Below are 23422 nucleotides of genomic sequence, written 5' to 3' on the forward strand. Positions count from 1 at the left end.
TTTTTCACTCTCCTCTTTCACCTTCATCAAGAGGCTCTTTAGTTCCTCTTCGCTTTCTGCCATAAAGGTGGTGTCATCTGCATATCTGAGATTATTGATATTTCCCCCGGCAATCTTGACTCCAGCTTGTGTTTCATCCAGCCTGGCATTTCGCATGATGTACTCTGCATATAAGTTAAATAAGCAGGGTGACAATATACAGCCTTGACGTACTCTTTTCCAAATTTGGAACCAGTCCATTGTTCCATGTCTGGTTCTAACTGTTGCTTCTTGTCTTGCATAGAGGTTTCTCAGGAGGCAGGTAAGGTGGTCTAATATCCCCATCTCTTTAAAAATTTTCCACAGTTTGTTGTGATCCACACAGTCAAAGGCTTTAGTGTAGGCAATGAAGCAGAAGTAGATGTTTCTCTGGAACTCTTTTGCTTTTTCTATGATCCAACAGATGTTGACAATTTGATCTCTGGTTCTTCTGCCTTTCCTAAATCCAGCTTGAACATCTGGAATTTCTTGGCTTACATACTGTTGAAGCCTAGCTTGGAGAATTTTGAGCATTGCCTTGCTAGTGTGTGAAATGAGTGCCATTGTGCAGTAGTTTGAACATTCTTTGGGATTGGAATGAAAACTGACCTTTTCCAGTCCTGTGGCCACTGCTGAGTTTTCCAAATTTGCTGGCATATTGAGTGCAGCACTTTAACAGCATCATCTTTAAGGATCTGAAATAACTCAGTTGGAATCCCATCACCTCCCCTAGCTTTGTTTGTAGTAATGCTTTCTGTGGCCCACTTGACTTCACATTCCAGGATGTCTGGCTCTAGGTGAGTGATCACACCATCATGGTTATCTGGGTCATGAAGATATTTTTTGTATAGTTCTTCTGTGTATTCTTGCCACCTCTTCTTAATATCTTCTGCTTCAGTTAGGTCCATACCATTTCTGTCCTTTATTGTGCCCATCTTCTCAGGAAATGTTCCCTTGGTATCTCTAATTTTCTTTAAGAGATCTCTCATCTTTCCCATTCTATTCTTTTCCTCTATTTATTTGCATTGATCATTTAGGAAGGCTTTCTTATCTCTCCTTCCTATTATTTGGAACTCTACATTCAGGTGGGTATATCTTTCCTTTTCTCCTTTGCCTTTAGCTTCTCTTCTTTTCTCAGATATTTGTAAGGCCTCCTCAGACAACCATTTTGCCTTTTTGCATTTAGAGGTATTAGACCAATGCAGTTAGACTAGGCAAAACAATTACAGATGTAAAAATGTGTAAAGGGGATGTAAAAATATCTCTATTTATAGATTACATGATAGTATACCTAGAAATTCCCCAGAGATTCAATAACAAATTCAAACAATAATAGTAACAGCAGAATATAAAATCAGCATACATAAATCAGTAGTTTCCATATATACAACTAACCAGACAGAAGAGAAAACCCCATTTAAGGTACCAACAAAAAAGATAAAATGCTTCAGAATAAGTTTATCAAGAGATGTGCAAACTCATATGAGGAAAAATTTAAAACACTCCTGAAAGACTCAAAGGTAGACTTACACAAATGGGAAGGCATTCCTTATTTGTGGGTAAGATAAATTAAGATCATAAAGATATCAGTTTCCCTTCTTAGGTTTCTATTTTTAAATTATAAATATATTATCTCCCCAGATAACCTAATAAGCTGTTATCTGGAGCTGGATAAGTTGATTATAAAGTTCATATGAAAAAGCAAACATGCAAGAATAGCCAGGAAAATCCTGAAAAAGAGATTTGAGGGAGGACTAGCCTTTCCAGTCTACAAGGAGTTTAATGCTTTTGCAAGCAAACATTTTATGAAGCTTTTCTAATTTAAACAATATGACACACATGGATAGACAGACTAAAGGAAGAAAAATTCAAAGTCCAGATTTAGATCCATGTACAGTGGAAATTTAGTAGATGATACAAGTAGCAAGCTTTGTTTTTGACATTTAAATTCTTCTTCCATCTTAAGCTGATTTCCTTTCTCTTTTTAGCATTCTTACAAACATCTTTATTACATTTCTTTAACACTTCTCTACATGCATTACAGAATGGCTGTTGCATCCATTCACTTACATAATGCTGTTCTCAATATAGCAATCCTAGCAGTCTTCCAAACATCTTTATTACATGTGTTCTTTAAAATTTATTTTCTTTAAAATTTTTTTATTTATTTTTTATTTTTTATTTTTTTTTATTAGTTGGAGGCTAATTACTTTACAATATTGTAGTGGGTTTTGTCATACATTGACATGAATCAGCCATGGATTTACATGTGTTCCCCATCCCGATCCCCCCTCCCACCTCCCTCTCTGCCCGATCCCTCTGGGTCTTCCCAGTGCACCAGGCCCGAGCACTTGTCTCATGCATCCCACCTGGGCTGGTGATCTGTTTCACCCTAGATAATATACATGTTTCGATGCTGTTCTCTTGAAACATCCCACCCTCGCCTTCTCCCACAGAGTCCAAAAGTCTGTTCTATACATCTGTGTCTCTTTTTCTGTTTTGCATGTAGGGTTATCGTTACCATCTACAGTATGAGATAGGTAGGGACCCAGTTTCATCTTTTATAGATAACCCTTTTTTCCCCACTGATCTGGTATGCCACCTCCATCATATCCTAAATTCCTATGTATGTATGGGCAAGTTCAGGACTCTGTTCTAGACCACTGTTCTGGTCACTTTATACCTGTTCCAATTCAGTGCTATCTTAATAGCTATATTTTCTCATTAATTCCTGATAGTACCTCTGGGCTGTTTTGTAGCTATTCAAAGGCTATTTTTGTCAGGGACAGAAAGAACGGGCCTTCAGAGGAAGACAGTTAATGGTGGGTAATGGTGGCAGGTGATGGCAGAAGCATTAGACTTTTTGCCAGCCAGCTTGCCTCCCCTATTTCCTCTTTTGTCCTCACCAACACTGTACAACATGAAGGGGTAAAAGGTGGCCCTGGATTTGTGGGAGCAGCCTTGCCCAACCCCATGCTTGGAAGCTGAGATGGCAGACACATCAGGACTCTGGCCCCACTACCCTATCTACTCCTATCCAGTTTGCAGACCACCAGGAATCCTCTAGGATGCTCAGCTCAGTGCCTCTAAATATTTGCCAGTCAAGTGTGGGGTACAGTTTGACTTCACTTCACCCCAACTTCCCTAGCCTGGTGATCTACTTACATCGACTTGGTTATGTAGACCTAGAGGGTGGGTTGCTATGGGAATAGGGACTTCTCTTTCCTTGCTACCTGCACTCCAGGTGATTTGTGGCTCAGCAAATGTTTGTAGAGGGTTCATAATGTGACAGGCATAGTCCGACCCCAAGGCCTCTCTGGATCCAGTCCCTTCTCTGGGCCCAGGATTCATGGTCCCTGTGCTATAAGGAAAGAGGGGGTGAGAATCAACAGGGTAAGTGACTTTGGGATTGTGTGAAAGAGAGTGCAGGAGTGAGGGAGCAATTGAAGGAAAAAGCACAGGAGATATATTAAGAGGGTGGGGGACTTCATTTATTCCCTTTCTTTTCTTAACTCTTTTTAAAAATTGAAGTATAAGTTATAGGTGTACAGCATAGTGATTCACAATTTTTCTTGATTATATTCCATTTATAGTAATAATAAAATAGGGCTATATTCTCTGTGCTGCACAGTATATCCTTGTAGTTTACAGGGTTTTCTTTTGAGGAGCCAATTTCATTGAAGTGTAACAAGTTCAGAAAAGGGAACATATCATAAGTGAATTTTCACTGAATTTTCACACAGTGAACATAGTCCTCTCTTCTGCATCCAGATCAAGAAACAGAACGTGAACCAGGTAGATCCCCAGCACAGTTAGAAGCTGGGAGTCTTTTGGAGGCTTGAGGAGGTGGTGATGGGAGGTTGAAGGGCTTAGATTGGTTTATGATGTTGAAGAAGGTGAAGCATCCCCAGCCCACTGTGGCTGAGTAGAAGTCTGGGTCCAAGGCCAGAGGCTATTGTACATGAAGATTCAATAGCAGATATCAGGTCACCAAGGAAGACAGCAAAGTTTATGCCTTCATATTCTTGCACTCAGGGTTCCTCCACAGGGATTGTGCAAAGTTGATACTCAGGTATGTGCCTTTGCAGGGGTGGCAGGGAGGCACCTGGGGGTAACTGAGCAGAACATTGCTCCATGTGCTTCTCTACATAGCTTCTGCTTTTGGAAGAGAAGGGCCACAAGGATGAAGGATGGGCCAGGAAGCCAGGGACCTGTGAAAGGAAATAGCAAACAGCAGTGAAACAAGGAGGAGTGTGGATCAGGAAGGAAGGAAGAGAGTGAGGAGAAGGTGGAGGAGTGAAAAAAAGGATAGAACATGGAGAAGGAGCAGGGGATCAGGAGAGGAAGAAGGGACCAGCAAACAAGAGCAAGGAACAGAAAGAACAGGGAAGAGCTGGATCTGTGTCTGCAGGCATTTTGTTGCTCAGTCGCCAAGTCATGTCTGATTCTCTGTGACAGCATGGACTGCAGCACCCCAGGCTTCCCTGTCCCTCACTGTTTCCCAGAGTTTGCCCAAGTTCATGTCCATTTAATTGGTGATGCCATCCAACCATCTTATCCTCTATCACCTTCTTCTCTTTCTGCCTTCAATCTTTCTCAGCATCAGTTTTTTCCAGTGAGTTAGCTCTTCCCATCAGGTGGCCAAAGTATTGGAGCTTCAGCTTCAGTATCAGTCCCTCCGATGAATATTCAGGGTTAATTTCCTTTAAGATTGACTGGTTTGATGTCCTTGTTGTCCCAGGGACTCTCAAGAGTCTTCTCCAGCACCACAGTTCAAAAGTATCAATTATTTGATGCTCTGCCTTCTTTATGTACAGTGCTCTCACATCTGTACATGACTACTGGAAAAACCATAGCCTTGACTATACAGACCTTTGTTGGCAAAGTAATGTCTTTGCTTTTTAACATGTTGTCTAGGTTTGTCATTACTTTCCTGCCAAGAAGCAATCTTCTAATTTCATGACTGCAGTCACCATCCACGGTGATTTTAGAGCCCAAGAAGAGGAAATCTGTCACTGCTTCCACCTTTTCCCCTTCTATTTGCCATGAAGTGATGGGACCCAATGCCATGATCTTAGTTTTTTTAATATTGAGTTTTAAGCTGGCTTTTTCACTCTCCTCCTTCACCCTTGTCAAGAGGTTCTTTAGTCCCTCTTCACTTTCTGCCGTTAGAGTGGTGTCATCTGCATATCTGAGGTTGTTGGTATTTGTCCCAGAATCTTTTTTTTTTGTCCCAGAATGTTGATTCCAGCTTGTAACTCATCCAACTCAACACTTCTCATGATGTACTCTGCATATAAGTTAAATAAACAGGGTGACAATAAACAGTCTTATTGTACTCCTTTCCCAATCCTGCACCAATCAGTTATTCCATACGAGGTTCTAACTGTTGCTTCTTGACCTGCATACAGGTTTCTCAGGAGACAGGTAAGATGGTCTGGTATTCCCATCTCTTTAAAAGTTTTCCACAGATTGTTATGATCCACACAGCCAAAGGCTTTAGCGTAGTCAATGAAACAGAGGTAGATGTTTTTCTGGAATCCCCTTGCTTTCTCTGTGATCCACCAAATGTTTGCAATTTGATCTCTGGTTCCTCTGCCTTTCCTAAACCCAGCTTAAGCATCTGGAAGTTTTCAGTTCACATAATGCTGAAGCTAGCTTGAAGGATTTTGAGCATAACCTTACTAGCATGGAGATGAGTACAATTGTCCGGTGCTTTAAACATTCTTTAGTACTGCCCTTCTTGGGAATTTGGATGAGGATTGACCTTTTCCAGTCCTATGGCCATTGCTGGGTTTTCCAAATTTGCTGACATATTGAGTGCAGCATTTTGATAGCATAACCTTTTAGGATTTTAAATAGCTCTGCTGGAATTCCTGCAAGCATACCTGTAGATAATCAGGACCCCTCCCTGATATACTCCTCCCTGAGCCCTTTCCAAGACTACACAACTCAGTGCACATTCTCATCCATCAAAGAGCCTAAAGGGGGTGAATGCCATTCCCAATGGTCAGTAAAGTGTGACCAGATGTCCCTTGGCTGGGACAGATTGTGATCCCCAAGTGCTCAGTCCCAAAGATCCAGAACACTATGGGTTGGGGACAGAATTTGCTGTGGATGGCTGAAATCAGGAGCAAAGCATGCTGGGATTAGGAGTACTTGGTGGAAAATGCTCCAGGGAGGGGACACTTTGTTCTAGGACTGGGACAGAGAGAGGCCTGAAGATGAGGTATCCATGCAGGGTAGGGACATGCAGGCTGGTCTGAGATAAGGAATTCCTAGAAGAAAACTTCTCCCCAGGGATGTCACCACCGCTGTGGTGTATAGATAGATAGATATAACCACATTGCTCTTTATATTTGAGTACTTTCATGACCCAGAAACGTTGATTCTGGTTTTTTTAGAACATTGATTGTCTGTGAGGGGGGCAGGAAGGGAGAGGGACCCTGGGACTGAAGAATACTTAATGGATGAGGGGCTGGGTCTTAGTATCACATCCCTAGTTTTGGGGCCTCAAAGAGCCACCCTATTCCCTCAGCCAGGGCAAGGTCAGGGGCTTGTATTTTGGTGAGGAGATGGATATGGGGAAGGAGGTGGGCAGGGTACCTTGATGTTTTGAACTCATAATGCTTCATGGTCTCAGTAAGAAGACCCAGGAATTAAGCCACAGGGATTAACGGTGGGAGAAATGTGTCAAGGGATCCCTTGGGTTTCAAACATTAAAGATTTTCCCTGTCCCAAGACTCTTGGGGAAAAAAAAGTTTGCAGAGCAACTGCTGTTTAGGTTCAACCACCTCACAGGGCTTTATCCACTCTTCTGGAACCTCACTGTGAGTCCCTGCATTAGAGGCCTTCCTGAGGTCTTCCCAGACTTACCCACATCTGAGTTACAATAAATAGTGTGGGGGTGTGGTTGGTAGCACCTGAGGGCCAGCCTGAGGCTGGTCAGGGACAGAGCCAGGAACAAAGCGGGGACCAGAAGGAAGCTGGGACTCGTGGCAGGGACCTGGAGACACAGTGAGGGTGAGCAGAGTTGAAGCATGAGCTTTTCCTGGCCCAGCTCCCCCTCAATCAGAAGAGGATTCAGGGAACATTTAATTAATACTGCTTTCCAGGGGCCTGGAGTCAGAGGAGGCCCTTGTGATGTGATGGAGGGAAAGGACACTGAGACTTGCCCTCTGGTACCAGTGGCCCCACCTCCACCCATCAGAGCTGTAACTCTTCACAAAGGTTCAGCAGGAGGCCCAGGCTCAGTGGTGGATAAATAGTTAACAACAAAGAGGTGCGGCCTGGGTGTTCCTGCCCACATGAACTCTCTATTTTGCTTTTTTAAGAGCTCATATCTTCAGCCTTTTATTGCAGTGGGTACTGGTATTTGGGGAGTGTCTGGGGTTCTAACAACTTCTTACGCAGACTTTCAACTAAGCTCTTTTTTCAAGCTCCACCTTCACCTCTACATCCAGAGAGAATGTGTGCCCTAATCATTTCCTTTGGTGGGTGCTCTATGGTATAATTGGGGTTGGTCCTCAGATTTCATCACTACTGGCATAGGAGGTGTCCCAGGCTAGAGAGTGAGACCTAAGTGTCAGTCAGTATTGATGAAAAGGAAGAATTGTTCTACCTCTTCATCTGTCATTGGGAGTATGGAGAGATGTTTCAACATATAAGGTAATATATTGAGAGCTGTTCCAGCAGGGAGATTTTCCAACTAGAGACATCTAAGGATGGGGAAATGTGTCAGTGGGGAAGGGTGGCCAATCAGTAGGGGCTATATGGATGGATGAGGTTTTATGAATGGAAAGAGTTTAGCAAAGAGGTAGATATCAATGGTGGGTATTTCTGAATGGTTCTGAATGGTAAGATTTGACAATGAGAGCATTTTGATAGGCATGCCTGAATGGGGAGATATGCCAGTAGAATGTATTCTTGGGAAAATTTGTTCATAGAGGTTGTCAATGAGAATTATGTCATAGAAAGGTATTCATGAATAGAGAGGTGTATCAACTGAGTGGTCATAGGATATATGCCAACAGATTGGGTAATCATCAAGAGAGATATTTGTTACTAGAGTCCATCAGTTGATGATAGATTGCTCCTGGGTATTTGTGAATGGGGAGATTTGTCAGTGGGAGGTCGTCAATGGAGATAAGTCAATCAGATGTTTATGAATAAAGAAGGTAGCTCAACAGAGGTATTTGTTACTGGGATATTTGTGGAAAAGGGAATTTGTGCAGTGAAGAGAGGGAACATTTCAAAGGAAAGATATGCCAAGGGCTTAGAGATTTGTCACCTGTAGTTTTGGCAGCAATAGAGATTTATAAATGTGATGATTTGTCCACAGTGAGGACTTTATAGTGGGGAACATTATCACTGAGGGGAGGACTTGTCCTCAGAAGTCTTTGAAAATGTCAGTATTTTTAAGTGGGGTGATTTGCACACTGGGAAGCAGTGTAAAAGTCTCATGTAATAAGAAAAAATAACACATGAGCATATTAAATATTTGTTACATCTCTGGAGAAGGTTATCAGGATGATGAGTTAAACTAAGATTTCTAGGGTGCATTCAATTATTACTACTGACATTATACATTATTTCTAATATTGTACATTATCATTCCCGACATTAAACATGATTTTCAATATTGTAAATAATCATTAGTGATACAGATGATCACTATTAAACATTAAATTACATTTATCATACTACTCCTAATTAATACTTACAAGTGCTATGTACCTAGCACTGTTCCAGGCACTTTACACGTAAAGTTACAGGCCTATGAGTTAGGCATTCATTTTATACCAATCTTACAGAGGTGGAAACTGAGGTATAAAGAGGTAATGTAATTTCACCAAGGTCACAGAGCTAGTACATGGAACGGCAGGATTTGAATGCAAATGACCTGGCTTGAGTGTTTAGGTTCTTAATCACTACACTATACTACTGGTCTAAAAATTTAAATTACTGTAACATTATACAGGAAGTTATTGTTATTAAGAGTTTCATGTGTTTTGACACCCCCAAAATACCCAGTGGGTGAATGCACTCATTAATCATCCTCCAATGCTAGCACAGACTTCAGAAGGATTCTGGGTAGGGACTGCAAGGCCCATCTTTCAGGGAGATGCTGGGAAAGGTTGAGGGCAGAAGGAGAAGAGGGTGTCAGAGGATGAGATGGTTGGATGATATCACCAATGCAATGGACATGAACTTGGGCAAACTTCTGGAGATGGTGAGGAACAGATGCTGCAGTCCATGGGGTTGCAAAGAGTCGGACACAACTGGGCGATTGAACAACAACAACAACTGAGGCTTGGGTGAGAAGGGTCAGCCCCCAGGCTACCCATGGTGCTGGAACCCATGCTGCACACCTCACAGGACTGCCACCCCCCCCCCCACTTGATTCTTCTCAGCCATCAGAGTCTCTTCCAATCAGAGATTCACACACAGACATGTGGAATGCTAGGGGTGAAGGGCAACTCAGTTTACTCACTTTAGTGGATTTTCTCTTTTGGCTGCAGTGCAGCATGTGGGTTCTTAGTTCCCCAACCAGAGATCGAACCTGTGGGCCCCTACATGGGGAATGTGGAGTCTTAACCACTGGACCACCAGAGAAGTCCTTTAGTTGATTTTCTAGAAGAGTGATGGAGTGTGTAATGACCCCAGGACTACATGTATCTTGCCTGGAGCTCCTGCTGGGGTCTGGGGAAGGTGATCTTGTATGCTAAGCCTCTGTGAAAAGGGCTTCAGTAGGGCCTGGTGGTTATCCCATGAAGTATTGAGTCCTGATCCAAGGCACTACCTGTAGGTGGGCAGGTTGGCAGGAGAACCATTTCCACAATAGGCTCCATCCTTCTACTGCCACTTTCTATTTCACCTTCCTCCCAGGGGTAAAATAATAGAGAGCTCAGGACACTTCCCAGGTGTGTCTCGGTAAAGAATCTGCCTGCCAATGCAGGAGATGTGGGTTCGATCCCTGGGTCGGGAAGATCCTGGGAGAAGGACATGGCTACCCACTGCAGTATTCTTGCCTGGATAATCCCATGGACAGAGGAGCCTGGCAGGTGGTAGTCCATGGGGTTGCAGAGTTGGACATGACTGAAAACACATGCACACATGCAGAGAACAGGCCCTGGGGTCAGGAAACAGTGTAAGAGTGCAGGGAGCTGGTACTAGGGTTTGATGAACTGTCAGAAGCTGCCAGACTCTTGTAGGCAGCTGAGTCAATAGAGACAAAGCCACCAGAGCCCAGGTCCTTTCTTTGTACCCATCAGCAGAGGCTGCCATTTGCCCCTTTTGGTGGACAGGGTTCAATCCTCCCAGGGCACAACTAACATGTAAATATGAAGACATAGATTGTTGCTGGACATATCTGCACAGGTAGCAATTGGGTGCTGAAAATCCACCCATCCCTGGGACATACCTTGAGCCCTGGCAGAACCTTCCAGTACAAAAGGACATGGACCAAGAGGATCCATACTTGGACCAAGGGGGCCATACTTGATGACCCAGAATGTCCTGAAGGAGACCTGGGTTCTTACTGGTAGCACCAGTAGGTAGTCTGATAGGAGGGAATTTGGAAGTCTTTTCCTTTCCAAAGTAAAAGTGTTAGTCACTTAGTTGTGTCCAACTTTGCGACCCCATGGACTATAGCCTGTCAGGGTCCTCTGTCCATGGGATTCTACAGGCAAGAATACTGGAGTGGATTGCCATTTCCTCCTCCAGGGGATCTTCACGACTCAGGGATCGAACCTGGGTCTCTTGCATTGCAGGCAGATTCTTTACCACTGAGCCACCTGGGAAGCCCTTCCTTCAACAAAGTTCTATGTAAAGCAGATTCCAGTCAACAGAACACTTGAGTGTTCTACTGAATGTCTGCACTAGTCTGAAAGCCCAGTTCCCAGGGGCCTCACTTCATTTGGATCTTTGGAGTATAAGGGGCAAGTTCTAGGGACTGGGAAGGGCCCAGAAGGACCTGGGCCGAGCTGTGTGAGCAAGAAGTCATGAGGAAGGGAGTGTTTGGAAGGTCTCTCACTCAGGTTTTTTGGAGGAAGATGAACCAGAAAGGTGAGGCTTGAGTCTAGAGGCCTAAGTTTTGGTGAATGGACAGCTGTGTAGGGGAAGGTGGAGGTGGAGGTGGGCTGATGCACCTGGTTGGTCCTGATTTTGAACCCTAGCTGCACTTCACTGCTTCAGTTGATCAAAAGAGTGAGGGGAGCAGAAGTAGAGGGGAGGGGAGAAGGGCAGAACTTGGGGTTTTTCAGATCACACATTCTCCCCCTCCTTCCTTGTCCCCAAATGAACACTTCCAAGGAATCTCCCATAGGCCGTGGGTGGGGGGCCAGGGATGCCCTTTCTTCCAGAGTCCCTGGCTGGGCTATGTTGATGGGGGGGGGGGGGACCTCTGGGCCTCTTGGAAGTCTCCCTGTTCACTCAAGTCAGACTCACAGTACAAAACCTAAGGTTGCAACAGTGACACCCACAGGTTTGGATGGGGTAAAACGTCCTCTCTGGATGACATCAGGACAGTGCCTGAAACGAGGAGAGCTGTTTACAAATGATTGACAGGGCATTTGTCAATGAGCTGGTCCACCGGAGGGATTTGTGAATAGGGGAATTTGCCAGTGAGGTCACCATTTGGTATGCATGCATGTGTGCCAAGTCACTTCTGTCATGCCCGACTCCATGACCCTATGGACTGTAGCCCACCAGGCTCCTCTGTCCATGGGATTCTCCAGCAAGAATACTGGAGTGGGTTGCCATTTCCTCTTCCAGGGGATCTTCCCGACCCAGGGATTGAACCTGCTTCTCTTACATCTCCTGCATTAGCAAGCAGGTTCTCTACCACTAGCACCACGTGGGAAGCCCCCGCCATGTGGCAGCAATAGGATAATTTCTGAACTAGAAAGCTCAATGCAGTAGGAACTACAAATTAGTCTGGTAGAGAGATGATCCAGTAAGTCATGGTTGGTAAAGTAGGTTACGACAGCAGTGCTAATGCCAATGTAGAGAATAATTACCAATACCTCAAACTGTATATAAATATAAAAAGCATTGGACACCCCTCATTCCCTCAGCATTGGTCCCAGGGTACCCCCACCAGGTCATCAAGTGACATGGGTTTGCTCCCAGACACTACACAGGGAGACTGCCTGCTGGGTGGTAGTTCTTTATTTCATCCTCTTGAAGAAAGAAAGGTGGGAGTGGAAACAGGGGTGAACACTGTGCAGGCTTCAGCTTCTGCTGGGGGCAGGATTCAGGCCATCCGGGGCCGCAAGGACTGCCAGGTGCACATCCCTGGCTCCCGGGGCAGGCAGGCCAGGTGGCGGCTCTGGAAGCCCTTGTCAGAGCCTGTGAGCAGCTGGTCCGTCCACAAGCAATGAGTGTCGCTCAGCAGTTTGCAGGGGATGGATGAGCAGGGAAACACCTGGAGGAGGGGAGGGAGGAACAGCTCTGAAGGCTTCTCCTCCTGCCCCTACTGCCCCTCCAGAGAACTTTCCACTCCTCAGCTGTTAACATAGAGCTGCTAGGGAGACCTGGTGTCACCCCACATGGGTACAGACTCAAAAACAGTCCCTCCCATTGTGGGGAAGCCATTGGGCTTGGTGAGATGACAGCAATCCATGTGAAGAATCAGTTTCCTGGAATGGTGGTGGGGGAGCAGTCAGGCAGGTCACCTGGGGGGTACCCATCCCATTGGACGGGGAATAGCTGGCAGTAGCAGGGAACAACTGGCAGGCAGGAAACTTAAGCCTAAGAAGGAGACATGGGGCTCAGAGACAGTCACTGGGGTCAGAGCACTTCCAGGGCCATCAGGGAGCAATCCTGGAACCCTCAGAGTGGCAGAGCAGTCACAGGGGGAGTGGGAGGGACAGAAAGCAGGCAGAAAGTCTAGGGAACTGTGAATCCCCAGGTATCAGACACAAGGTAAAGGAACAAGCAGAATGCCTGGAGGAACAGTCTCAGATTTGAGAGAACAGCAAATGAGATCAGGAATATCCCTAGGGTTTGGGGAGCAGCCATGGGGACAAGAATAGCTAGAGGGAGCAAGAAACAAGCCATGGTTTGGGGACAAGCCCAAAGCCTGCTCTCCAGGAGGTGGGCAGGCTCCAGGCACTCACTGTGCATTCCTCACAACCAGCAGCATAGGTCTTGGTGAATCCCCGGCGCTGAGCAGAACTCATACTGTTCCAGGGAGCCACAAAACTGCAGGCGGTGATGTGCAGGTGCCCATTTGACAATTGTCCTGTGGCCGGGGGGTGGGGGGGGTGGTCAACAGGCAGCTTCTGATTGGCTGAGCCAGGGACAGAGTGGCACCAGATTGGTGTCCCAGGACTACCGACACCCACTGGGCAAAGCCCCAGCCTTCTGATAGGCTGAAATTTGGGGTATCCCTCATTTCAACGGGGACCATTCTTTTAGAGCCTCCCTTCCCTTGCACTTGCGCAGTTGCCAGGCAGCAGCGGAGGGTTGGCGTGGCACAGGGCGATAGGGTGGGACCTCACCAGCTATGAGAAACTCCTCGCTGCGGTTCTGGGACCTGTGGAAGTATCCACAGACGCTCTCCATGGCGGGGGTGTAGATGAACCGGATGTCAGGGGCATCCCTCAAGGCACTGAACCCTTTGAACATCTGTCAGTGGATGAGGGGAAGAGTCTTTTACTGACACAGTCCTCCCACTCCACATTCTTCCCTGAAGTCAGATAGCATCCTGAGATCACAGCTAACTTTCCCGCCAAACCGGTGGCCAGAGGCTTTTATTCTGATGAGGAGGAAGATGTTAGGAACTGCTGGGGCAAGAACTGAAGGGTTACCTTAGTCATCTTGATCTCATAACGCTGGTATAAGGCAGTCTCGTTGACTTCTGCTGTCCCCACGAACTTGGCCCTGATGACTGCAAAAGAAGAGGGGAAATAAAAACAAGTCAAAGGGACTGCAAGGGGTCAATACAAATAATCACGATAATACTAGCAAAGCACATACTTAAATAGGGATTGCTGGATGCCAGACAGCACCCTAGAGATTTATACATTTGTTAATTGTTTCATCTGTATGTTGAATGCCTATTCTTGGCCACACACTGCTTCAAGCTTTTTTCCTATATTCAACCTGTGTTCGTTCACACAACAAATATTTTAGAGCATCTGCTCAGTGCCAGGCACTGTTCTGGGTGTCAGGGACACGGCAGGGAACAAAACACAGAAATCTCTCCCTTTGTGGAGCTCACAGTCTAGCTAGGAGAGAAGAGCGACTAAACACACGCGAAATAAGTATATGGGAAGTTAGAAAGTAGTAAGTATGATAGGGAACTTCAGAGCTGGGTGAGAGGGATCAGGAGTACCAGGGGACAGGGGTTCAAGTTTTGAATAGGGTGGTCAGGGAAGGTCATCCTGAAAAGGTGACATTTAAGGCAGCCACTTATGTGGATACCTGGGGGGATGGGTATACCAGGCAGAAGCAGCAGCCAGTACCAGGGCTCTGAGGTTGGTCTGGGCCTTGAGTAATCAAGAAAGTGTAAGGATGCAGAGCAGCTAAAGCAGAGTCAGTGTGCTGAGTGGAACTGTTCTAGAGGTAGGCACCCTCGTGCACCCCACTGGACTGAGAGGGAAACCAAAGCCAGGAGTGTGTGAGCGAGGTAGGCACACTCACCGACTTCGGAGTTGCAGAAGGCCGTCTGTGGGTGGGGTGGGACGCAGGTACAGGCTCGGCTGGGGGCCGTGAGCCACAGCAGCAACAGGATGCCAGAGGCCATGGGTGTAAAGGGGGCCATGGTGTGTTCTGTGGGGGGTGGGGAGGAGGGTTCAGAGGGCCTCCAGCCCAGCTGATCCACGTACCTGGGAAGGCCTCCCACTCCACTCTACACCACACCCCTACACACACACACACACACACACACACACACACACACACACACACAGAGGGAATTTTAAGGGGCTTGGGGATTTGAGAACCCAGGAGAGTTTAGGGGGATAGGGAGTGAGGAGAGTTTAGGAGTCGTGGAGTTTGAGCAATTTAAACTTTGAGCACTAGGTAAGTGGGCGAGTTATGGGGCTGCAGTGTTTAGGGGGCTGGGGGAGTTGGAGAATTTCAGGGTGTTAAAGTGGTGGGAAGGTTGAAGACTTGGGGTTGAAGAATTTGGGGTTAGGGGAGCTGGAGGAGTTTGAGGGGAGGTTGGGAGTTTGGGGGTTGTGCATATTGAGTGGTAGAGGAGGTGGGGCAGTTGAAAGAAGTTGAGGAATTTGGAGGAGCCTGGGGATTTAAGGAGTTGACAGAGTTTGAGGGTTTAAGGGGGTGGGGTGCCTGAGGAATTAGGGTGCAGAGAAAGCTCTGAGTTTAGGAAGTTGGGAATTTGGGAGGCTGGGGATTGTGGGGGCTGAGGGAGCTTCGGGGGTTTGGGTTGCTGGGGGACAAAGAGGGAATTTAGGGGAGTTGGCAGCTTGGGAGGCAGCTGTGGCTTTAGGGGCTCGTGGCTTCGGGGAGCTGGGGATGGATGACAGGGGTTCAAAGGAGTTGGGAGTGTTGGGATTGAAAGAGTGATTCCAGCCCCCCTCCCCCGCCCCCAGCCTTTTCCCCTGCTCCAGCCCAGGGTCCTGGTACCCGCAGGCCGGGCTGAGCAGCCGAGAATCAGGCAGGAATGCTCCAGCCCAGTTCCAGGCCCCGCGGGCCGCCCAAGCCCCTGCCTACCTCTAGTGTAGCCTCTCTGGGCGCTGGGTCCGCGGCGATGGCGGCAGGGCCGGAGCCGCGGAGGATAAATATCCACGCGAGGGCGGGGTAGCAGCAGCGGTAGGAAACCACAGGCCTCCAGGCTTCCTGGATGCATTACTCATCCGCCCACCATCCGCGGAGGCCAAGGGGCGGTCCCTGGGCTGCCGAAAAGGCGATGCATCCTTTTCCTTTCCCTCCCCCAGAGCCTCGCCCTGACCACCCCCCTCCCCCGTCTCCACGTCAGGCACCATCCCTCCAGGCGGTCTCAGAGGAGGGTTACAGGCAGGATTCCGCCCAATGCAATTCCCTAAAGTCTCTAACTGATCACCCACAACCCACCCCAACCCCTCATGGGTGAAGCCCAAATGGTTCCTTCCTTCAATAAACACTTTGGTGTGCACCTACCGTGGGAGGAGGCAGAGAGCAAACAAGTAGAAACAGTGGAGGAAGATAGGGCAGGTGAATGGAGGATACAGTGGGGAAACTGAGGCACAGGGAAGTTAAATGATTTATTCAAGCTCACAGTTAATAAGTGGCAGAAATGGGATTTGAACTCAGGTCGTAGAGCCAAAGCCTGGGTCTTATCCCCTCTCAGAAAAAAAACAAAAACAAGCAAACAATCAGCATTTATATAGCACCAGCTCACTTCATGGAGAAGGAAATGGCAACCCACTCCAATATTCTTGCCTGGAGAATCCCATGGGCAGAGGAGCCTGGCAGGCTACAGTCCATGGGGCCACAAAGAATCAGACACAACTGAGCAACTAACACAACTCACTTCAAGCTCATGATAAGCCTCTGAGATGGTTATTGATGTTATTCCTATTTCCCAGAAGAGGCACAGAGGAACTGAAGAACTTTCCCAGGACCACAGGGCATGGCTGGGATTTGAACCTAGGCTAACTGGTGCCAGGATCTTAACCCAGGCGGGGCACAGTTCTGGCAAGCAGGGAAGCTGCCAGTGAATGAATGAGCATTGGGGTGGGGGGAGCTGAAAGGTGGTGAAAGAGGCCAGTGAGTCAGTAGAAAACAAATCCCCTCCCATCCTGCCCTCCCCCTTCCTCACCAACCTTCCCATGCCCCTGGTGGGGGGTGGGGTGAGACAATCTGTCCACTAGCTTCCAGATGCTGCCTGGATCTTCCCTGGGGTCCTGGGAAAGGGCTCTGAGGGCCAAGTAACATCCTTGGTTAGTTCAGGGAGGACAGGCCAATAATAATGATGATAATGATGGTGATGATAGCAGCCTCTTCCGGAGCACTTACTATATACTGTGCCCTGAAGCCTTCGTGTAATTCTGTCATCAGATCTCTGTTACCTCCTTGCTAATTAAGCTTGATTAACTCAGCAAGGTTAGCACAACCATCACCATCACCAATACCACCACAACAGAAACTACTGCCAGCACTACGGAGTTCTTACTATTACTACACATCAAACACTGCTCTGAAAATCTTTGTAACTATCTGTCATCAATCCCTATTACCTCCTTGTCAATTAATATTGACTAACCTAGGGATGTTAAAACCAATAATAATAATAGTGCTCGACACTTTTTGAAGATGGAGGTTTCCTGTGTGCCAGATAATAAAGCCAGCACAGGCTTTAGCATGCCAGTGCTAAATGTTTTGTCTGAAATAGTTGTTGCGTTCCTCACAAAATCTGTGAGTTAGAGACTGTTCATGTTCTCATTATCCTGATGAGGAAACAGACAAAGGGGTCGAGTGATCTGCCCAGGAATGAGAGTGAAGAAATGACTCTCTGGGTTGGGGCGGGGGTGGTGGTTGGGGGGGGGTACGAGATAAGGGGGAAGAGACATAAACCAGGAATTTGGAGAAGCTGATTGTGAAAGTGGGGAGTGAGAGTGAATGAGACGGGGGCTGAGTAAGTCGGTGGTGGGGCAAAGGGAGAAGTGAGGGCAGGGAAAGTCCTGCTGCAGCCCCTCGCTGACCCTGCTTCTGACGCCAGCTCTGTGAGTCTGAAACCTGAGTCAACACAGAGTTTTGCCCACTGTCTATACATGAGGGGTTGTGTGGATGCGGGTTGTTGTACAGATCTCGAAACTGGTGGGGTTTCCTGGAGGGGTAGTCCAGCTGGTGTGGCCACCTGGTGAGGTGGGTGTGGGGGGTGTGGGGTTCAGTTGGGTGTGCAGACACCTGATAGTCCTCCCACACACCAAGTGCTTGGGCCTGATTGTGCCCTATGTACAGATCAGGAAACTGAGGCCTGGAGGGGGTTAAGTGACCTGCTTGGGCTTAAACATGGCCTTAGGAAGAGGAGAGGCCAAGATTCAAACCTAGGGCTGGCTCAGGGATCCCAGTGTTCAGAGATCCTTACAGGCACAGCATGTGTGGGCACACACACACATACACACAGTGTTGTGTTCAGGCTCAGGTTCAGAGAAAACAAAAGGCGGCTTATAAAAGGGGCCTAAAGACTGCAGGGAAGAGTGTGCATGTGCACTTACACACAGCATCCTGTTGTGTCTCTGCCTCTGAGGGTTATGTGTGTGGTTTTAGGTGGTGTGTGCTCCTCTGTGTGGTGTGTAGTATGTGTGTGGTGTGTGTGCGGTGTGTACCTGAATGTTTTGGATAGCCTACTACTTCTGGATTTGTATCTGCCTCTGTAAAGCAGGTCTGGGTTGCACATGGAATTAAGGGTGTGCTGTTACCTCTGTAAGCTGGGTGTGCCCCTGTGTTACATCACCTGCCATTTCTGCCTGGTTTGCCTGGAACGCTATCTAAAGCATCCTGGCAACAAGGTAACGACTTGGTGCTTCTCAGCACCCCATCGTAACACCACTCATTTGGGAAATGAGGAAGGTGGGGGGGTGGTGGAGGGAGGGTGAGGCCTGAAGGTCAATCGGTCACCCTGACCTTGCGGGCTTCCTGTGCCTGTGTCGGGAACTGAGAACCGCCACCACCCCAGCAGCCCCTCCGGGAATGCTGCTCTCTACCCTGTGGCCCTTCGACAAGGCGGAGGGAGGGCACAACCCTGCGCGTGCATCCATGTGTGGTGAGGCTGGGGTCAGCTAACTCAGTTCCCTCTACCCTGCCCAGGGTTGGGGGAAACTTGAGGTATCCCCACACCTGAATGTGTGTGTGTGTGTGCACATACACACCCCAGAGTGTTGTTCATGTACTTAAGAGGTTGTGGGTGTCCCTGGTTGTGTACATGCCTGTTTGCATATATGGCAAGGCATGTTTTGTATGTGTGTGTCCCTAGATACACTTTGTATGTGTCCAGGAGGGTGGTGTGTCTCTGTGTTGTGGGTCTCAGTGCTTCTGTGAATACCTAGAAGTGTGTGTACCTCTGGATATAGAGTGAATCTTTCTGTTTGGTGTGCATATGCCTAGGAATATTGCATGTGTATGTGAGTGTTGAATATGTACCCAGTTCTGTTGTATGTGCCTGTCACACTTGTGTGTGCCTTTGAGGGTTGTGTCTCAGTGTTGCACAGGTAATCTTTGTGTTGTGTGTCCCTCTGTTACATGGCTTTGGGTGAGAGGAGGGATGGGTGTATGTCTGTGCCCAAAAGTATGGACTGCATGTCTACAAGTGTTGAGTGTATACTGCTGGGCTGGCTGGCTGGCTGTGTGGCCAGAGAACAAGGCGTGTTCAGGAGCTTGTGTTGGCGGTGGGTCTTTCCATTGCTTGGGTCTCAGCATGTGTGGGAACCTCTGGGTGTGGCAGTGTAGAGCTGAGTTCTGAGGGTTTGTGTGTCTCTGAGTTGTATATGTGTGTGGAGGAGATGCACACACAAGGCCTGGCTGAGGGGTCCAGTTGCTACATGCTCACCACCACACCCCTACACACACACATGCACACACTCACTTCTCTATCATCCATCCATTCACTATAAAAATAAACTTTCCCTTTTCCGGAAAAGTCCCCCACCCCTCACCCATGCCTCTGCCCGGGAAAGCAGAGGCGGGAAGTCTGGGACGGGGGTGGTGGAGGGAGGGACAGGCAGGCAGGGCTCTGGGTTGGATTCTAAGCTCCCAAGTGCTGTGTGACCCCCAGCTGCTAGCTGGCTATCTCTGACCTCTTGTGGGAAAATGGCTCTCAGTGTGGCTCCCACTGGATGGGCTCCCCTCACCCCTGCCCCAAGCTGTCAGCCCTCCTGCCCTGACCACTGACCACACTCTGCCTTTCCACCCTACCAGCTCAGCAGCACAACGTACCCTGTGGTTGTGAAGATGGGGCATGCACACTCTGGGATGGGCAAGGTAAGTCCCCAGGTGGGGTTTGGACCTGTGTGCTTGTAAGTGATGCATGTTCCTGGCACTGTGCAGGTGTAAGTACAGGCATACCTTGTTCTATTGCACTTCCCTTTATTGCACTTCACAGATACCTTTTTTTTTTTTTTTTTACAAATTGAAGGTTCCTGGCAACCCTGCATTGTCAGATGATGGCTAGCATCTTTTAGCAATAAAGTATTTTAAAATTAAGGTATGTACATTGTTTTTTTAGATATGTATTGCACTTAACAGAATACAGTCTAAATACAACTTTTATATGCACTGGGAAACCAAAAAATTTGTGACTTGCTTTATTGTGACCTTCGCTTTATCGCAGTGGTCTAAAACTAAATCCACAGTATCTTCAAGAAGGTATGCCTGTAGAAGTATATTGTGTATTCAGTGAATAAAATAATTCTGTATGTGTGTCCTTTTATCTATTTGTATTTTTCCACATATGCTTACATTTGTTGGCCCAATTTTCTATCCTGCACTCAGCCAGTTTTGTGTGTCCTGTTATTTGTTAGTGTTTCCAGCACTGTGTTTGTATGTAGGCAGGACTCTTTGTTGAACACATACTATGCCATCTCTTATATTCAAGGGTCTCGGGGTCCTGTGTGCTGTCCACCCATCTGATTTTGCCTGTGTGTCCACAGAAAGCAGACTTGTAATTTGCATGTTTGTGTCCACACTCCTCTATGTTTGTGTCCATGCTTCTCTGTTTATATATTATATATACAATGGATTTTGTGTCTGGGTGCCCATATGCATATACTGTATATACACACAATTTTCTCACAGCTTTATTGAGATATAATGCACATACCATAAACTGACCCATTTAGAGTAAACCAGTCTAAAACTCGGGTTGTATGTACTCAGACCCCATGAGGTATCTACATGCATATGTAAAAACCAGGAGGCCCAGAATTAATACATGCTTGAGTGCCTTGGGGGTGTCCACTGATTTCTGTGCACTCACCTCACCTGTGTCATTTGCCCCAAGGCACCCCCACTGCCCACTACTGCCGCGTCCTAACCGGGCCCTGACTCCCACCCCACTCCCACAGGTCAAGGTGGACAACCAGCATGACTTCCAGGACATCGCGAGTGTCGTGGCACTGACCAAGACATATGCCACCACCGAGCCCTTCATTGATGCCAAATACGATGTACGCATCCAGAAGATTGGGCAGAACTACAAGGCCTATATGTGAGTGGAAAGACCAAGGCCTGGGGAGGGGTCCCCCTGCCCTGCCTTGTGCAGCCCAGGCCCCCTGAGCCTCTCTCCTGTCTCCTTTTGTTCTCCAGGAGAACATCAGTGTCAGGAAATTGGAAGACTAACACTGGCTCTGCGATGCTTGAGCAGATTGCTATGTCTGACAGGTGGGTGGCCTGACCTTGGTAGGGGCTGATGGGGGGAAGAGTGGAAGTGTGGCTGCCCAAACCAGGTACTGACAGACTTCCTTGCCTTGCATTTTGACAGGTACAAGCTGTGGGTGGACACGTGCTCAGAGATTTTTGGGGGACTGGACATTTGTGCAGTGGAAGCGCTGCATGGCAAGGATGGACGAGATCACATCATTGAGGTGGGAGCACCCCAGAATTTGGTGAGGGCACAGACACACTAGCAGGTGCAGGGCAGCAACACTCTGTGAAACATGCCAGGGTCCAGAAAGCCCTGAATGAATGGCAATATGTAAAACTGTAAAGTGCCTTGCGAACTGGGATTTCCCTGGCAAGTGGCAAAATTCTTAGTAAATTCTAAACTGCTCTGTGAAACTTGGACATCTTTAGTGAATAGCAAAACACTTGTTCAATTATAATGTTCTCTGTGAACTGAGACACCATGGTGAATGACCAAGAACTTAGTAATCTTTAAAGTATTCTGTGAACTTGTACTTGGCTGACAGCAAAGAACTTTGTAAGCTACAAAGAACTTCACAGAGAGTGGTGGATGATACTAAAGCATTCTGTAAACTGTAAAGTACCTTAAGAAGGTACTGCTTCATGAATAGCAAAGTGCTTTATAAAATTAGTTTTAAAGGAGCTCTGAAAATAAAAAAGGAGCTCTGTAAACTGGAAGTCCTCATTCTTGAAGCAAAGTGCTTTCAAAATTCTAAAGTTCTTTGTAAGCAGCAGTGTCCCCAGTAAACAGTAAAGCAATTCGTAAACTGTAAAATACCTTGAAAATTCAGAGTGCACGGTAAATGGTAGCGCTTATAAATGGTAAGCATCTTGTAAACAGTGGTGCCCTTTGCAAAGTACTTTCTAAAGCCTAAACACACCATATATGCAACAGTCCTTTGTAAAGGGCAAGGAGCTTTGTATACTGTAAAGTACCACATAAACCACAAAGTTCTTTGTAAAGGACAAAGCACCTAGCAAACTATAAAGCAGAGATTGGCAAACTTTTTCTATCAAGGCCAGACAGTGTGTATTTTTGGCTTCGTGGGTCATATAATGTCTGTTGCAGCTCCTCAATTCTACAAGAGCAACCACAGACAATATAGCAAGAAAGTAAAGAGGGTTGTGTTCCCATGAAACTTGGTTTATGGACACAGAAATTTAAATTTCATATAGTTTTCTCAGGACATGAAATCTTTTTTTTTTTTTTCCTTAACCATTAAAAAATATAAAACCCACCCTTAGCTCAGGAGGCAGGGAGGTGGAGGGGACTGTACAGAAACAGGTGCTGGGCCAGATATGGCTGGTAGGTAAGCTCTCATTTGTTCACCCCTGTTTGAATGTCCTAAGCTGTAAGCTATCTCGTAAAAGACAAGCCTTCCCACACTGGGTAATCGGTGCCTCTCAAACCAAAGTTTGTTTCCTGGGCAGTTGCCAGTCATGCCTTTTTCCAATTTTTCAAGCACTTTGTCATCCTTGCCCTCCCATGCACCCATGCACTTCCTGCTTCTCTCCTCACTGGATCCCCTCTCCTCCCCCAGGTGGTGGGCTCCTCCATGCCGCTCATTGGTGACCACCAGGATGAAGACAAGCAGCTCATCGTAGAGCTCGTGGTCAACAAGATGGCCCAGGCCCTGCCTCGGCAGCGGCAGCGGGATGCCTCCCCCGGCAGGGGCTCCCACAGCCAGGTCAGGCCCCTGGCTCTGGCTCTCAGGGGCTAGTGGCGGGCAGGCTAGCCCTTGGTCATGCTGTGTCATAGAGCTAATAACCAGCAGGCTAAGAGTAACACAGGGACACACATGTGTCATGGCAATGACCAACTTTTAAAAATTGTCCAATATTTTAAAAATTGATAAATAGTTGCTACCCTGACTTCTCTGAATACCTCCTGACCCCTCCCCTGGGAATAAATCCCCCCCTACCCCACAACCTGCCATCCCTCAGCTCAGCCACAAATGCGGCAACACCCAGCATACAGGGAACCCGTGACATTCTGATTGGCTAATGCCCCACTGGCTGGTAACTATTTTTAACCTCTCCTGCTCCACTCCTC

General features: G+C 47.3%; 2 protein-coding genes across 3 annotated transcripts in view; one reads left to right on the forward strand and one right to left on the reverse strand.

The window, feature by feature from the left end:
* Positions 1-23422, forward strand: part of SYN1 (synapsin I) — a 53451-nt gene that overhangs the window by 26650 nt on the left and 3379 nt on the right. For both annotated transcript variants that reach the window (XM_020910487.2, XM_020910488.2), the window contains exons 6-10: positions 19888-19950; positions 21033-21175; positions 21274-21348; positions 21449-21551; positions 22911-23057. In XM_020910487.2, the coding sequence (XP_020766146.1) occupies positions 19888-19950; positions 21033-21175; positions 21274-21348; positions 21449-21551; positions 22911-23057 (531 nt within the window). The remainder of the gene's footprint in view (positions 1-19887; positions 19951-21032; positions 21176-21273; positions 21349-21448; positions 21552-22910; positions 23058-23422) is intronic.
* On the reverse strand, positions 12172-15851 carry TIMP1 (TIMP metallopeptidase inhibitor 1). The gene is made up of 6 exons (XM_020910485.2): positions 15703-15851; positions 14668-14796; positions 13833-13912; positions 13524-13650; positions 13140-13264; positions 12172-12445 (listed from the first exon to the last, which is right to left on the reverse strand). Exons 1-6 carry the CDS (start codon positions 15836-15838, stop codon positions 12275-12277), a joined length of 768 nt encoding a protein of 255 aa, XP_020766144.1. The 5' UTR covers positions 15839-15851; the 3' UTR covers positions 12172-12274.

This window comes from Odocoileus virginianus, chromosome X, assembly GCF_023699985.2.
Source record: "Odocoileus virginianus isolate 20LAN1187 ecotype Illinois chromosome X, Ovbor_1.2, whole genome shotgun sequence".
NCBI lineage: Eukaryota > Metazoa > Chordata > Mammalia > Artiodactyla > Cervidae > Odocoileus > Odocoileus virginianus.